This window comes from Oryctolagus cuniculus, chromosome 7 (assembly GCF_964237555.1).
Source record: "Oryctolagus cuniculus chromosome 7, mOryCun1.1, whole genome shotgun sequence".
Taxonomy (NCBI): Eukaryota; Metazoa; Chordata; class Mammalia; order Lagomorpha; family Leporidae; genus Oryctolagus; species Oryctolagus cuniculus.
The window spans coordinates 84,651,697-84,666,812 of NC_091438.1; the positions used below are offsets into that span (position 1 = coordinate 84,651,697).

General features: G+C 41.1%; 1 protein-coding gene across 1 annotated transcript in view; it reads right to left on the reverse strand.

Moving 5' to 3' along the window:
- Positions 1-8,635: 8,635 nt before the first annotated feature.
- Positions 8,636-15,116, reverse strand: part of CLCA1 (chloride channel accessory 1) — a 32,248-nt gene continuing 25,767 nt past the window's right edge. The window contains exons 12-14 of the mRNA XM_002715528.5: positions 13,542-13,712; positions 10,163-10,402; positions 8,636-9,330 (exon numbers count right to left, since the gene is read on the reverse strand). Of these exons, the coding sequence (XP_002715574.2) occupies positions 8,948-9,330; positions 10,163-10,402; positions 13,542-13,712 (794 nt within the window). The 3' untranslated portion in view covers positions 8,636-8,947. The remainder of the gene's footprint in view (positions 9,331-10,162; positions 10,403-13,541; positions 13,713-15,116) is intronic.

Sequence of the window (15,116 nt, forward strand, 5' to 3'; positions counted from 1 at the left end):
CTTACCTCTCATGGTCTACAAAAATCAACTCAAAATGGATAAAGGACTAAACTTAAGAATTGGGACTATGACATTGCTAGAAGAAAATGAAAGGAAAATACTTTAAGACATTGATGTATGTGATGACTTCTTGAGTAAGACTCCCAAAGCACAGGCAAGAAAAGCAGAACTAAACACATGGGATTATATGAAACTCAGAAGCTTCTGTACATCAAAGGAAACAGCCAGTGAAGGGACATACATTCAACACAATAGGAAAAAATATTTGCAAGCCACTTATCCAACAAAGGTTTATTTATTAAGACAGGACATAAACACGTTTCAACAGTTTGTTAGCCTGCTTAGTAATGATTCCTATTTATACACAAAGTACCTAGATCTCTATCTGTACTCTTCTCCCAGGGCCCTCAAATCTTAATAGGGAGTCTGGATGGGAGTATGTGAAATATTAGTGTCTAGCATTTAATTTAAAACTCAGCAAATGCTGACTATTACCATTATCAGATAAAATAATGAACAAAAGCCATTGTAATCCATAAGCTGTACTTTGGAAATTTATATTCATTAAATAAAAGTTAAAAAAAAAAGAATGGTAATGTTATCATTACACGTCTCTCTTCTTGGCCAAGTCCTGAAACCTGCCTCATTTCTTCCTCCCCTACACTTTCCCCTGCTTACCCAGTCAATGCGTGATGGTGGTAGTGACACTATCTGCTTTTCAGCACAGATACTAAGGACTTGCTGTATTTTCCTATTAATTAAAGAAATTTGTTTAACATGTAGTGCTTGAATATTTTTGTGGGGTACCATACAGTATTTCAACACTTGTATCCAACATAAACTGATCAAATCCAGCATTTAGCATTTAGCATTTCCATTTCCATATCTTTTCTCTGAATTTGGAGCCTACCAGTTCCTCTCTTCCAGTACATAATGTGTTATTTTGAACCATAGTCACCCTACTGTGCTGTGGATCACTGCATCCCAATACTTCTGTCTGCCTGTGTTTAGCATCCCTTATCCAATCTCCCTCTATCCCTATACCCACTCCCTCCCATCCTTCCCAACCATTAGTAATCACCAAGTTTAGATTGGCCTTTAAAAAAAAAAAAAAGTTCCGTTATGAGAAAGAACACAGTGGTATTTGTCTCTCTGTGTCTGGCTTATTTCACTTAGTTTAATGATCTCCAGTGCTATCTATTTTACTGCTAATGTTAAGATTCCATTTTTTCTGGCCGAATAATATTCCATTGTGCATATATACCACATTTTCTTCATCGATTCATCTATCACTGAACACCTAGGTTGATTACACATCTCGGTTGTTGTGAATAGTCCAGCAATGAACAGGGAAGTGCAAGTTTTTCTTTGATATGCTGATTTCACTTTGGCAGATGTGCTCAGAAGCGAGATAGGGGGTCATATGGTAGACTATTGTTAGAGTTCTGTGGAACCTTTGTACTGTTCTTCAAAATGGCTGTACTAATTTGCATTCTCACCAACAGTGTATAATACTCCTTTTCTCTACATCCTCACCAACACTTGTTATTTTCTGTCTCTTTGCTAATGGCCAATTTAACTGTTGTGATATGCCTTGTGGTTTTGATTTGAATTTCCCTGGTGGCTAGTGATATTGAGTATTCCTTTATATATTTGTTGGCCAAGGTCTGGCTCTAAATGGACTAACTGACTGGATCCTTGGAGTCCCAGGTCCCTTTGCCACACCCTGCCAGTAGGAATAGCTACATTCCTGTGCCGGCCTAAAATGTGCCTGAATCATGAACTTAGAGCGCCCTCTAGAGTTTAAATTGTACATTCATCCTACAGTTGTTTTTTAGTATCTACCCCTTTGGTGGATTTGGAATTGCTTTTGAAATTTAGGAAAAGTTTATCTCTTGTGACAGTTAAAGTTGCCAGGAAGAACTATTAAACATATTTCCCTTTTGGCATTTGGGTTCCGGGAACTGAGTAAAAAAGATTTTTCTTAACAACAATGACTATGCTTAGGTCTTCTAATTCAATAACTTTTCTGTTCTCATTATTTAGCTCATACCTGAATTGCTATGTTTGATTGCAATGTGAAATTTTAGTATAAACTGCCTCAAACCCTTTTATAGATTTGTCTCCTCTTTTTTTTAAAGATTATTTATTTGAAAGTCAGAGTTACACAGAGGGAGAAGGAAAAGCAAGGCAGGGAGAGAGAGGTCTTCCATCTGCTGGTTCACTCCCCAATTAGCTGTAATGGCTGGAGCTGTGACAATCTGAAACCAGGAGCCAGGAGTTTCCTCTGTGCAAGGGTCCAAAGACTTGGGCCATCTTCCACTGCTTTCCCAGGCCATCGCAGAGAGCTGGATTGGAAGTGGAGCAGCCAGGACTCAAACAAGCGCCCATATGGTATGCCGGCACTGCAGGTGGAGGTTTTACCTGCTACACCACAGTGCCAGCTCCCCCTCTTTTTTTAAGAAACCATTCTAGCAAACAAAATTAGAAAATTTATTCCTCAGAAAGATTTTGGTATTTCTCCAAATGTCTGAAATCATGTGGAAGTATTAAGGGCAAACAAAATCTACTCAAGCCCCATGTCAGGAAGTTTTTAAAAATTATTTATTTATTTATTTATTTGGTCGGGGAGGAGAGATAGCCAGCAATATATCTATCTATCTATCTGAGAGAGAGAGAGAGAGAGAGAGAGAGAGAGAGAGAGAGAGAGATATCTCATCCACTGTTCATTCCCCAAATGCCTGCAATGCCAGGACTCAGCAGGGCTGAAACTAGAAGTTGGAAACGTAATCTGGATCTCCCATGTGGGTGGCAAGGACCCATTAGTGGAGCAATCACTGCTGCCTCTCAGGGTCTGCATTAGCAGGAAGCTGTGATCAGGAGCCAGAGCTGGGGATTGAACCCAGGTACTTTAATGTAGAACACTGGTATCTTAACAACTAGACTAAATGCCTCCTCTAAATTAGGTATTATTTTAAAGTATCATTTTAAAAGCCTGGTGTTTATATTCAATCTCCTGCTTACTCCCTCCTTTCCCTCTTTCTTTCCCTCTCTTACCTCTCTCCCTCCATGCCTCTGTCCTTTCTTCCCTGTTGCCGAGGTTGATAGCACAGAACTATCATTTGATGAATAAAAAGAGATTTCTAGAGTCATTCCAAAGTGTATCTGGAAATTGATTTTGCTCAATGTGACTAATTCTAAGATGTAGTAATATTTGGCAAACTGGGAGGTTTAATCAGGGTCATTTGCTTCTTTCCTTTTTCTTGAGGTTCCCTGTTTGTTTTCTACTTACAGCAAGACATCATGAAAGCAGAAGCATCATTTCCTGTGGCAGATGCCAGGTGGGTATTATTTTTCAAAACCACAGCTTCCTACAGTGTATGCTTCCCCTAGCATAGCACCTACCTACTGTGCATTGTTAACTGCCTGCCTGCTTGTTGATGCTGCTGCCTGTAGGCTCCAGAGAGCAGAAACCATATCGAGCTTAATTATCCTCACAATCTTCATCTAACAGAGAGCTTGGGATAAATGTATAGGTACTTGAAAATACTTACTGAATGGGTAATTGAATGTCCCTGACACACAGACAATATGCTTAAAGCAAGAGATATGTGCAAGGCAGGTGTGATAAAAAAGTAGATGAGAGAGTTAAGGAGTTATCAAGGAAGGACTTGGTATGTACATAAAGGCATGTAGGGGATGCTGCGTAGGATGAAAAGAGGCCATGAAGTGACGAGGATCAGCGTGATTTGATGAATCCTGTTCAGTAGGAGCCACTCGAAAGGACAGGAGGAAGTGGCCCCAATAGGAAACCAGATACTTAAAATTTCACAACTGGAGCTGTTCCGGTTGTTATTTAATCCAGAGTATGACCTTGGAAGTATGAGGTCAAACCATTTGGAATTATCATATTCTCTCATTTTTTCACTTATAAAGAGTCATTTTCATGACTCAATTAAATAGCACGCTGAAGTCTAAAAAAGATAGGATGAAGAACAAGAACTTTTGAGGCTAAACCATGGGTTGACTCGCTCATATAGATTCTGATAGCACTCAGTGATTTTAGGAGGGAAAGAGAAAGAGTGTTGTGATCCAAGAGCCTGTCTTAGGTGAGGCTGATGTGTGTCAGTGAAGGAAGGGAGGGTGGAGGGCATCAACCAGTGGCACAAGATGTTTATGTTTATTCTAAGAACAAACATGAAACAATAGCAGTTATGACCCAGTTTGGAAGTTGCAAAGGGCAGATGGAGAATACTTCTCCCCATCCCCTTCTGGTGCTTGATACTTGAGTACTGAGAGAGGGAGCAGCCTCCACTTGAAGGAAGAGAGTCTTCCCAGCAGAGTCTAGATCAGCTGAGTGCAGGAAACAGAGAGGACCCTCAGAGGGGAAGTGAGATGAAGCCTCGGTGGGACATGGACTTTTATTTGAAAGTCCTAAGTTATTTGAACACATGTAATGCTCCTGCCAATGTCTGGAATAGATTCATCAGATTTACTACTCACTTAATTCACCTGTCAGAAACTGAAAATCAAAACAAAACAAAACAAGATTATTGTAGAGCAATGAGGGCATAAGGCAAAATTTTGGCTTTTAGCATGTATGACAGTCCAAATACATTTTTGCAATGAGCTTCCCTATAACTGAAGTATATAACATTGTTTTTAAATTAATTAATTAATTAGAGAGAGAGCTCCCATCTAGTGATACACTCCCCAAATGCCCACAACAACCAGGACTGGTCCAGGCTGGCACCAGGAACTAAGAACTCAGTGTGAGGCTATCATGTAAGTGGCAGGAACCTAACTACTCAAGCCATCATTTGCTGCCCCCCAGGGTTATTGTCAGCAGGATGTCATAATCAGTAGCAGAGTTGACTTGAACTCAGATACTCTGATATATGGAATGTCGGTATCTTAACCGCTAGACCAAACACCTGCCCCAAGAATGTCATCTTCTTTGCTGTTCTTCTCTTTATCTCTCATCTCCATGCTGACATTTACCTCTTTTCTCTCCTCATACCTGCCTTTGCAGTGCTCCTCTTTGTCCCATCCTACATTCCAGAATTCACCCAAAGAGAAATGAAAATCTCAATGAGTATTAGACATTTCCCAGGTTAAACGCATGGCAGCCATGTTCCATGGAGCTGAGTTGGGGCCTCAGACTACTCGTTTGTCCCTCTTGTGAGGTATATGCCCTGGTTTGGTTTTGTGACTTTCAGAAGCACACTCCATTCTGACCCTCTGACCTTTTGGTTGGCAAAGCACCTGGATATGCCCTCAATAAACATCCCATCTTTCAGAACATAGTGCCTTCCCAGCCTTGGAACTCTCTTCTGTTCAGTCAACACAGCAAAGAAATGCTAACCATGGAAACCTGCCTGAAAGACATACAATCTATCCACTCAAAATTTTATCTTTGGGGAAAGATCAAGTGCTATTTTCTAGACTTGTATTGCTTGGGCTTCCGTATACTTGCCTTTTCTAAATAATACTGAGAAATTCCTCCATTGGCTTATAGAGAAGAATGTGATCAGAACCATACCAGACTCCTGATAGATTATTACAGGGATGTTGTTGAAAGTGCTGCTACTGCTCTTAACAATATAGTGCTCTAATTTATTGACATCCATGGATGTCAGTTCTTATGAGTTTCAAGAGTAGGCAAAGCCCTGCTCCTCCCAAATCTCTGGTTTGTTTTCAACTGCGGACTCTGTTCATCTGGTTACTATGTATGTCTCCTTTGTCCTGCCTACTTGAAAGCTGAACTAAAATGTAGCTATGGAAATTGTGTAGAACAGTATACCATGGGTTGGATGTGCTGTTCCTTCCTCTAGTTTGTATTAAATATGTACTTATGTTATTGTCTATATAAATGTACTTCAAAGAGTTCATGGGAAAGGAATTAACAGGGAAGAGTTTATTTTGGTTCAAAGAATTTTGAAAGCCAAGTATACAAGGGGTCTTCAAAAAGCTCAAGGAAAATGCGTGTTATGGAAAAGCTATGCATGAATTTCAAAATTTGCACCAAAGTTACTTTATCTGGTAGTTTTCTTTTCCCATGAATATTTTGAAGCATGCTCCTGTCTATAAGGTACTTGAAATAAGTAAGAATTAGAAATAAAGAAATAAGTTTTTATCTATATAGAAACAATACCCTAGCTATTTTGTTTTCAGTCATAGAGACACTCGCATCTTGAAATTATTTTGCTAATGCACTGAGAACTCAAAAACCTTTCCACAAGAATATCTACCCCTGGAGACCCTGACATCACTGATGGAAACTGAATGGGGATTGCCACAGTGCTCGGTCTATATTTGCTTTTCCTCCCCTCCCCCTTCTGTCTGTCTTGTCTCAGCCTCTCCAACCATGTATACAACCCACTTTCTCTTCCCAGCTCACTTTGTCTGATCAGAGCAACCTCCTGGTTTCAAAAGTAAATTCTCAAATGTTCTTCCTTGCCTGCAGGAAAACATCAACATTTACCTTTTTTTTTTTTTTTTTTTTTGACAGGCAGAGTGGACAGAGAGAGACAGAGAGAAAGGTCTTCCTTTTGCCGTTGGTTCACCCTCCAATGGCCGCCACGTCCAGCACGCTGCGGCCGGCGCACCGCGCTGATCCGATGGCAGGAGCCAGGTGCTTCTCCTGGTCTCCCATGCGGGTGCAGGGCCCAAGGACCTGGGCCATCCTCCACTGCACTCCCGGGCCATAGCAGAGAACTGGCCTGGAAGAGGGGCAACCGGGACAGAATCCGGTGCCCCGACCGGGACTAGAACCTGGTGTGCCAGCGCCTCAAGGCAGAGGATTAGCCTATTGAGCCACAGCGCCGGCCTAACATTTACCTTTATAATCTCAAGACCCAGATTAGGCCGGGATGTAGTAGGCAGCTGATAAGCATTTGTTGGATGAAATGAATTGCACTGAATACAGTGATGCATATAAGCATTAGGAGAGCACTTGGCACAACAGACACCACAAGTGTTTATTTCTCAATTGGTGTTCTCCCTGATTGGCGACAACTAACTGAGCACCAAAGGGGAAACTTGTTGAAGTGAAATGGACACTGTGAGAAACAGTGACTTGATCAGCTCTTGTCCTGACTGTTGATGTACAATGTAATACTTTATCCATTTTAGTATTTTTTTTTTGTTCTAGTACCATTGGTTGAACTCTGTAATTAACACACAATTGTTCTTAGATGTTTAAATTTTAACTGAAAAGTGATCCCTGTTAGGAATTTGGAAAACATTATGTTGAGTGAAATAAGCCAATCCCAAAGGGAAAAATACCACTTGTTCTCCCTGATAGGTGACAACTAACTGAGCACCAAAAAGGAAACCTGTTAAAGTGAAATGAACACTATGAGAAACGGTGACTTGATCAGCCCTCACCCTGACTGTTGATGAGCAGCTTAATATGTTATCCCTCTTAGTAGTTTTTTTGTTTGTTCTACTTAATACTTTTGGTTGAATACTGTAATCAATACACAATTCTTCTTAAGTGCTGAAACTTAACTGAAAAGTGATCGCTGTTAAATATAAGAGTGGGAATAAGAGAGGGAAGAGATGTGCAATTTGGGACATGCTCAAGCTGACTTGCCTCAAACGGTGGAGTTAGAAACATACCAGGGGATTCGAATTCAATCCCATCAAGGTGGCATGTACCAATGCCATCTCACTAGTCCCAGTGATGAATTTCTGTTCACAATTGATCGTAATGATAGGACTAAGAACCAAAGGGATCATATAAACAAGAATAGTGTCTGCAAATACTAGCTGATAGAATCAAAAAGGGAGAGAATGATCCAACATGGGAAGTGAGATACACAGCAGACCCATAGAATGGCAAATGTCCTAACAGCACTCTGGCCTCATAATCAGCCCTTAAGGCATGCGGATCCGGCTGAAATGCCCATGAGAGTATTTCAGGCATGGAAAGCCAAGACATTCTGGGGGTAAAAAAAAACCTAAATGAAAGATCTCCACGAGTGAGATCCCAGTGGAAAGAATGGGTCATCAAAGAAGGAGGTACCTTTCTCTGAAGGGAGGAGAGAACTTCCACTTTGACCATGGCCTTGTCTAAATATGATCAAAGTCAGTGAACTCAGGGAGCTTCCATAGCCTTGGCAGCTCATGACAAGAGCCTAGGGTGATTATTGAGGCCATAAACAAGAGTGTCAATTTGTTAAGTCAACAATAGGAGTCACTGAGCACTTACTCCTCATGTAGGATCTTTGTCCTTAGTGTGCTGTACATTGAGATTTAATGCTATAACTAGTACTCAAACAGTATTTTTCACTTTATGTTTCTGTGTGGGAGCAAACTGTTGGAATCTTTACTTAATGTATGCTAAACTGATCTTCTTTATATAAAGAGAATCGAAAATGAATCTTGATGTGAATGGAAGGGGAGAGGGAGTGGATAAGGGGAGGGTTGCGGGTGGGAGGGACGTTATGGGGGGGAAGCCATTGTAATCCATATTCTGTACTTTGGAAATTTATATTCATTAAATAAAAGTTAAAAAATAAAAAAATAAAAAAAAATCCTCAACCTTGTGGTCATGTAGCTCCAAAGCTCCTATATAGCTAGCAATGTCTTTTATATTTAAATAATATGGTACCCTTCAAAAGAAACCAAACAACCTTAACAATTTTATTAGATTAATTATATGCAATTATATGTCTTCTTTAATTGGAACACACCTTAAATCACATCAAAACATTCTCCCATTTGCTGATATAAGCACTATTTCCTTCTAGTATTCAGAATCATTAATGGATGATTGGAGTGGTAGTTAAACTTCTGAATTTGAACATAGTTTTTATGCCCATGTACCCAGTTGTTTAGAATTTTACTTAATTGTATCACTCATCAAAGGAAATCTAAAATGCATTTTAGGAAATTTTATAATGAAGAGAACTTGGAGTGATTTATTTTATCATTTGAAAACTCAGCCTGAGCCTAGGGATACCTGCAATTCTCCCACCCACTTCCACAAAATTTTTAAAATGTGAACTCCAGGAATGGTGCTATTGATGCTAACACTAGGATAAGGAGGAGTAACTTCCAGACTAGGTTTCTCTGGAGGAATAAACAAAGATACTCGTGCAACATTGGATATTTCTGATTTCAGATTGACCTCATCAACAGCCTGAATAGCAATGAAGAGATCTGTGCCGTTTACAAAGGTGATGTTTTCGGGTTTAAACACAAAGACTTCCTGAGAGTTGGCCTCCTTTGGGATGAGACCAGTTGTGTTCACTTCAACAGGCTCGTTGAACTTGTCACTGAAGTCAAGAATACTCGTGCTTATACGAATGATATACTTGTGAGCTAACAAGAAAAAAAGAGGAAAAGATTGTGAGTTGTAATGCTCCAATCTTAAAGAAGCTTTGAAAGTTTGTGAGAGATTATATCAACATCCCCAAAAGTTCCAATGAATAAATAAAATTGACGGTCCATATTTACAAGGGCTTTTGTCACACTCTTGTTTGTATGTCCTTACAAGGTGATAGCATAGAAGTGGCTTGGGCATGACTTAAAGCCTTAATCAGCATAGTACCTGCCTGAGATAAGAGGTTTTTTCATTACCACTTATTACTTCATTATCTGTAGAGGGGCTTTGGTACCACTGCTTCTCAAACCCCAATGTGCATATAAATCACCCAGTGGTCTTACAAAGCAGACTCTGGCTCAGAAGGTCTGGGTTGGGGCCTGAGGTTCCACATTTCTAAAAAGCTTCCGTGAATGCCCACAGTGCTGTCCATGGGCTATACTTTGAGAGACAAAGGCTGGGAGGATCTGAGGTTTCTCCCAAAGGCCAGCTCTGTTCCATCAGTTTCGATTCTCTACTCCCAGTTCTTCCCCAGAAATCACTACTGGAAATGGGACTTCCTAAAGACAGTTGAGCAAAATTTCAGAAAAAAATCCCAAGACCCTGAGGTTTGCCTTTCCTAGCTGAAATTTCTTGTTCCCCAAGGAGCCTAGAATTTTAGATTTTAAATCTCTCTTGTCTAAAAAAGCTTTACTTTCATTTCAGAGGACATTCAAGGTCCTTCCTAACCTCTGCTCCCCATCTGCATCCCTACACTGCCTCCTTGCCTGCTTCTGCACCTCTGCTTGGGTGGTCCACTCCTTTACAGGCTCCTTGCCCCATTCAGCTTACCTCGCCCATCGTCATAATCATCCCCAGGCGCTGTCCAAGTCAGATTAATGAGATTGTTCCCTTGGACTTCAGCCTTCAGGTCGGTGATTTGACAAGGAGGGAAGAGGTCAGGTATGGTTCCCTTAGGGACATTGGAGGCCACAAATGAACCCCCAGAGCATGTCCTGCTGAAGCACAGTTGCTTGTCTTGAAGATTATTTGTATTAATTTCAGATCTAGGAGGATTCCATTTTATTTCACCTGCATGAAAAAATTAGTCAAAATAGAGTAAACAACACCACCAAATGCCAATGTCGCCCTCTGTTTTCTTACCAGGTTGCCCTCTTTCTGCTTTCCCTTTCTCCTTCATTCTTCCCATGCACAAAATGCATTTTAATTTTAATTATTATTACTTTTAAATATTTATTTTATTTATTTGAAAGGCATAGTTAGAGAGAAAGAGAGGGAAATGTGCCATGTCAGCAATGGTCAGGGCTGGGTCAGACTAAAGCCAGGAGCCAGGAGCTTCTTCCAGGTCTCCCACACAGGTCTAAGGGCCCAAGCACTTAGGCCATCTTCTGCTTTCCCAGGAGCATTTTCAGGGAGCTGGATTGTAAGAGTAGTAGCCAGGGCTCAAACCAGCACTGTAGGCAGCAGCTTAACCCACTATGCCACAGAGCCAGACCCACAAAATGCATTTTAAAGTGCTTCTTTGGTGACAAGATCCCTAATCAGATTGCATGAGGGGATAAAGCAAAGATGGAATCACAGTTCTTAATGTTTCAGATATTCCTGGATATTCAGTGAAAAAAACCTTTTGGAATTTATTTTCATGACAGTTGTCCTGGGATTGTTTCTTTTTCCATCTTTTTTGCCTACCCCAATTTTACCTTCCCACAAATTCAGTGTAAATACTTCCTCTGTTGTAGAAATCTCTCTAGCTTAGATAATACTTTGGGTTTTATTATCATTCTTATTTATTTAGCCATTAATCAGTTGAGACTTTCAGAATTACCTTGATTGTTCTATATATTTTTCTTTCCTTTTCTCCGAGTTTGGGTTTTAGCCTGTTAGATTGCAACTTCTCATGAAGTGTTTTAGATTATGGGCTCCAAAATTTTATACTATTTTTAAGTTAAAGATTTATATTTATTTGAAAGTCAGAGTCACAGAGAGATAGGGAGAGACAGACAGAGAGCTCTCCCATTTGCTGGCTCACTTCCCAAGTGGCTGCAGTAGTCAGGACTGAGCCAGACTGAAATTAGGCACCTGGAGCTTCATCAGGGTATTCCACATGAGTGACAGGGGCACAAACACTGGGGCCATCCTCTACTGCTTTTCCTAGGCCATTAGCAGGGAGTTGGATGAGAAGTAGAGCAGCCAGGACACAAAATGATGCCCAGATGGGACACCGGTGTGGCAGACGGCAGCTTTATCTGCTGCCACATAATTGGCCCCCCGAATTATATGCTTTTTAAAGACCCCTGATCTCAGTGAGTGAATAAGAACCTTATTCTTGGAACCATCCCAATTTCCTCCACATTCTTGCTGTTATACAAAGTCATCCAGGGATTCAAAAAATGCCTTGGCCTGCTACACCCATGGAGTCTCAGGTTGTCTTTTCAGTAAAAAGATTCTATGACATTGCTCCAAATTTACTTTAATCGTAAACTCTACTTCATTAGCCTCAAAATTTTTATCTGTAAAGGAGATTAGTCTAGTCTTGGGCAAAGATGAAGTGGATGCTTGGGGGTTCCTAGTATGTATTTGATCCACCAATAGGAACCCCTGCTCTTGGCAATAAGAACATCAAGAAACAGAGGCAAGACCATGCCTTCCCAATGCCAAGCCAGCAATTCCCATTATTAGTCGTAGAGGCCAAAGCTTCTCTAGCCTCTGTTTCCCCTGCTGTGAAAGGAGATGGAAATGTACTTAGGTGAGTTAGATACTATGGTAAGGCTAGACATAGCCACTAAACCAGTCCCCTGCTGTCTTCTTCCCCTAACTCAGAAAGAAGGGAAAATAATAATAAAATAAGCTGTAAAATGTGGAAGGGTTTGGGAAGCTGCAGGTTCTTTTAACGGAGTCTGTGGCGTGCCTTTGCAGGAGGGGACACCCCATGTCTCAGACTCCTCCTTTACTGAGCACACAGCTAGGAAAAGAGGCCATGGGAAGCTTCTTGGAGGAGCTGTTCTTACCATACTCTGAGACTGCAAAAGGCCAGCCCAGAACACAGTGGAATTGGATGGAAAACAGGTCCTGGAACCCATTAGAACTCAGCCTTGGTGCCAGTTCCTTCAGTCATCAAGGCAAGTGTTTGTAACCAAGGGTGATGTGGGACCATGTGTTTCATGGATGTGGTCTTCCTTCTCCATGGGCTCAGAGTGCTGGCCAGTGTTAGTTTCATCTACTATTCTCCCTGGTCTGAGCAGGAGGGGAGAGGAAGATATGGAGACAGTGGGTTTGTGATAATGGTAATGATGTAGATAACAAACCCCACATTAATTTTTTTCCTGTGTAAATGTCAATATCAGTGGAGAAATTCATTACAAAATGCCTTAGCTTGTTAAAAAAATTAGTACATATCTTTGGAACACTTACTGTTTGCCAGCAATAGTTTATTAGATATATTTCCTTGTTTAGTCCTCAGAGCCATCCTATGAGGTAGTCACCGTTATTATCCCTATTTCACAATGGTGGGCAGTGGAGGACAAAGTACTTCATTTGGTAGAGGCTGAGATTTGAACCAAGGCTGTCAAAAGCTATTTTCTATATAGTGGTTTTCAGCTGAGGGCTACTTTACCTGCTTTGAGGACAGTGGACAACATCTGTGGACATGAAAATTTTTTAAAAATTTGAGAGGTAAAGACACAGAGAGAGAGAGAGAGAGAGAGAGAGAGAGAGGGCACTGCCATCCAGATTCACTCTCCAGATGCTCACAATGACCAGGACTTGGCTGGGCTGAAGCCAGGGGCTGGGAACTCAACCCAGTCCTCCCATGTGGGTGGTGAGAATCCAACTGCTGAGCCATTACCTGCTGCCTCCCAGCGTCTGTAAAGGCAGGACGCTGCAGTCATGAGCTGGAGCAACACTGAACCCCAGCGCTCTAATGCGGGACACAGGTCTTAACCTCTACACTAAAATCTGCCCATGGGAATATTTCTGGTTGTCATGGCTGGCAGCTGCTGCTGACATGTGTGGAAAGAGGCCAGCAATGCTGCTAAACATCCTGCAAGGCACAGGGAAGCCCCCAACACAGTTTTACTCAGCCAGAACGTCAGTAGTGCTCTGGTCGAGAAACTCTGATTTGATCCTGCCCAATTCTACCCCAGAGGCTTATGGTGTTCTCTTGGTCCCAAGTGTTTTGCTCCAGCCAGATGTGTCACTACAGATTGCTCACCGTTCTCAATCCAACCAGGAATGTACATGGCTCCGTTCCGCTGGGATGCTGCTTTCTGTCTGGCCGTGTCAGTTCCTCCCAGAGCCCACACTTTTACACTGTATCTACCATTTGTGTCATAAGCTGTAAAATACCTTGAGTAGACACCGTCATCTTTAGTAGCATCAGCACCTGAACAAGCAAATGAAGGAATTAATGAATATCTTAAGGATAAGTGAGCAGTTATATATTTCGAACTTATGTGCAAGTTAAATATTTCAATGCAGAGAAGTCCAGCATTATCTCCAAGGGATCTCAAGATGAGCTACGTTAAGGATGAGGTCTATTTCTACTTTTACTCTTCTGGGTGTGTGTGGCTTTAAATGTATACATGCTGTCTTCCTGAATTGTTTTTCTTTTTGAAGGCAGAGATCTTGTCGTGTTCAACATAGCTCCAGGTACCTACTCAATACAGATCTGTTTAGCTAAACTGAATTTTTGTATGTGACTGGGCAAGAAAACATGTGATGTGATTATTTGTAAAATTCATGACTGTGCCCCAGGGAAGATTTAGGTAGGAGATTCGCTTAAAGAATTTGTTCTGATAAGGTTGCTTGCATCACAATATGCAGACATGTACATTCCAAAAAGAAATGTGGAATTCTCTTTCTTCCTGTGACAGATTCTTTAAATACAGTAGAAAGTAGATTTTTCACTTTGGGACAAGTTAATATTGAGTGTGCTCAAATCATATAGAATTGTGCTCAAAAGCATTTCTGCTGCATTTTAAATATGAAAGCTTGGCAACAGGCATTGTGGTGCAGGGGTTAAGCCACCACTTATGATGCCTGTGGTCCCATATTCAATGCTGCTACTCCACTTACGATCCAGCTGCCTGCTAATGTGCCTAGGGACAGCTTCCGATGATGGCCCAACTGCTTGGACCTCTGCACACATTTGGAAGAGCCAGAAGAAGCTCTTGGCTCCTGGCTTTTGTCCGGCTCAGCCCTAGCTGTTGTGGCTATTTGGGGAGTGAATTGGCAGATGAAAGATATCTCTGTCTCTCCCCTTCTCTCTGCCTTTCAAATCAATAAATCTTTAAATAAATAAATAGAAAAGCTTCAGTTTCTTCACCTGTAATGTAGGTATAATCATATCTACAAATTGTGTAGTGAAAATAAAATGAAAATTTTATATATGCCATATCTTCATATATGTATGCCTTTGTGTATATATATCACTATATATAGACATATGTATATATATGTGTATGCACTTGTATGCAAGAATTCCAAGCTTTTATGCACCAAAAATAAATTTATCTTTTAATTTGATTTCCCCATAAACTTTCGGAAGAACATTCATGTTCACAGGTGCACACTCGTGTGTGTGCCTATCACGGATATCTATTCAGTTTCCTCCTTCCCTTTTTCAGGGGGGTCTGACAACTCCCTAGAGTCTTTGAGATTACTGTGTTTGAACCACTAATGCATTTTGGGCTTTGCAGAAGCTAAAGGTGGGCCCTTCTGCATTTTTCCCCAACATTTTCCAATTTAAGAAATGTGAGGAAAGCAGAGAATCCCCAGTGCTGGGCCT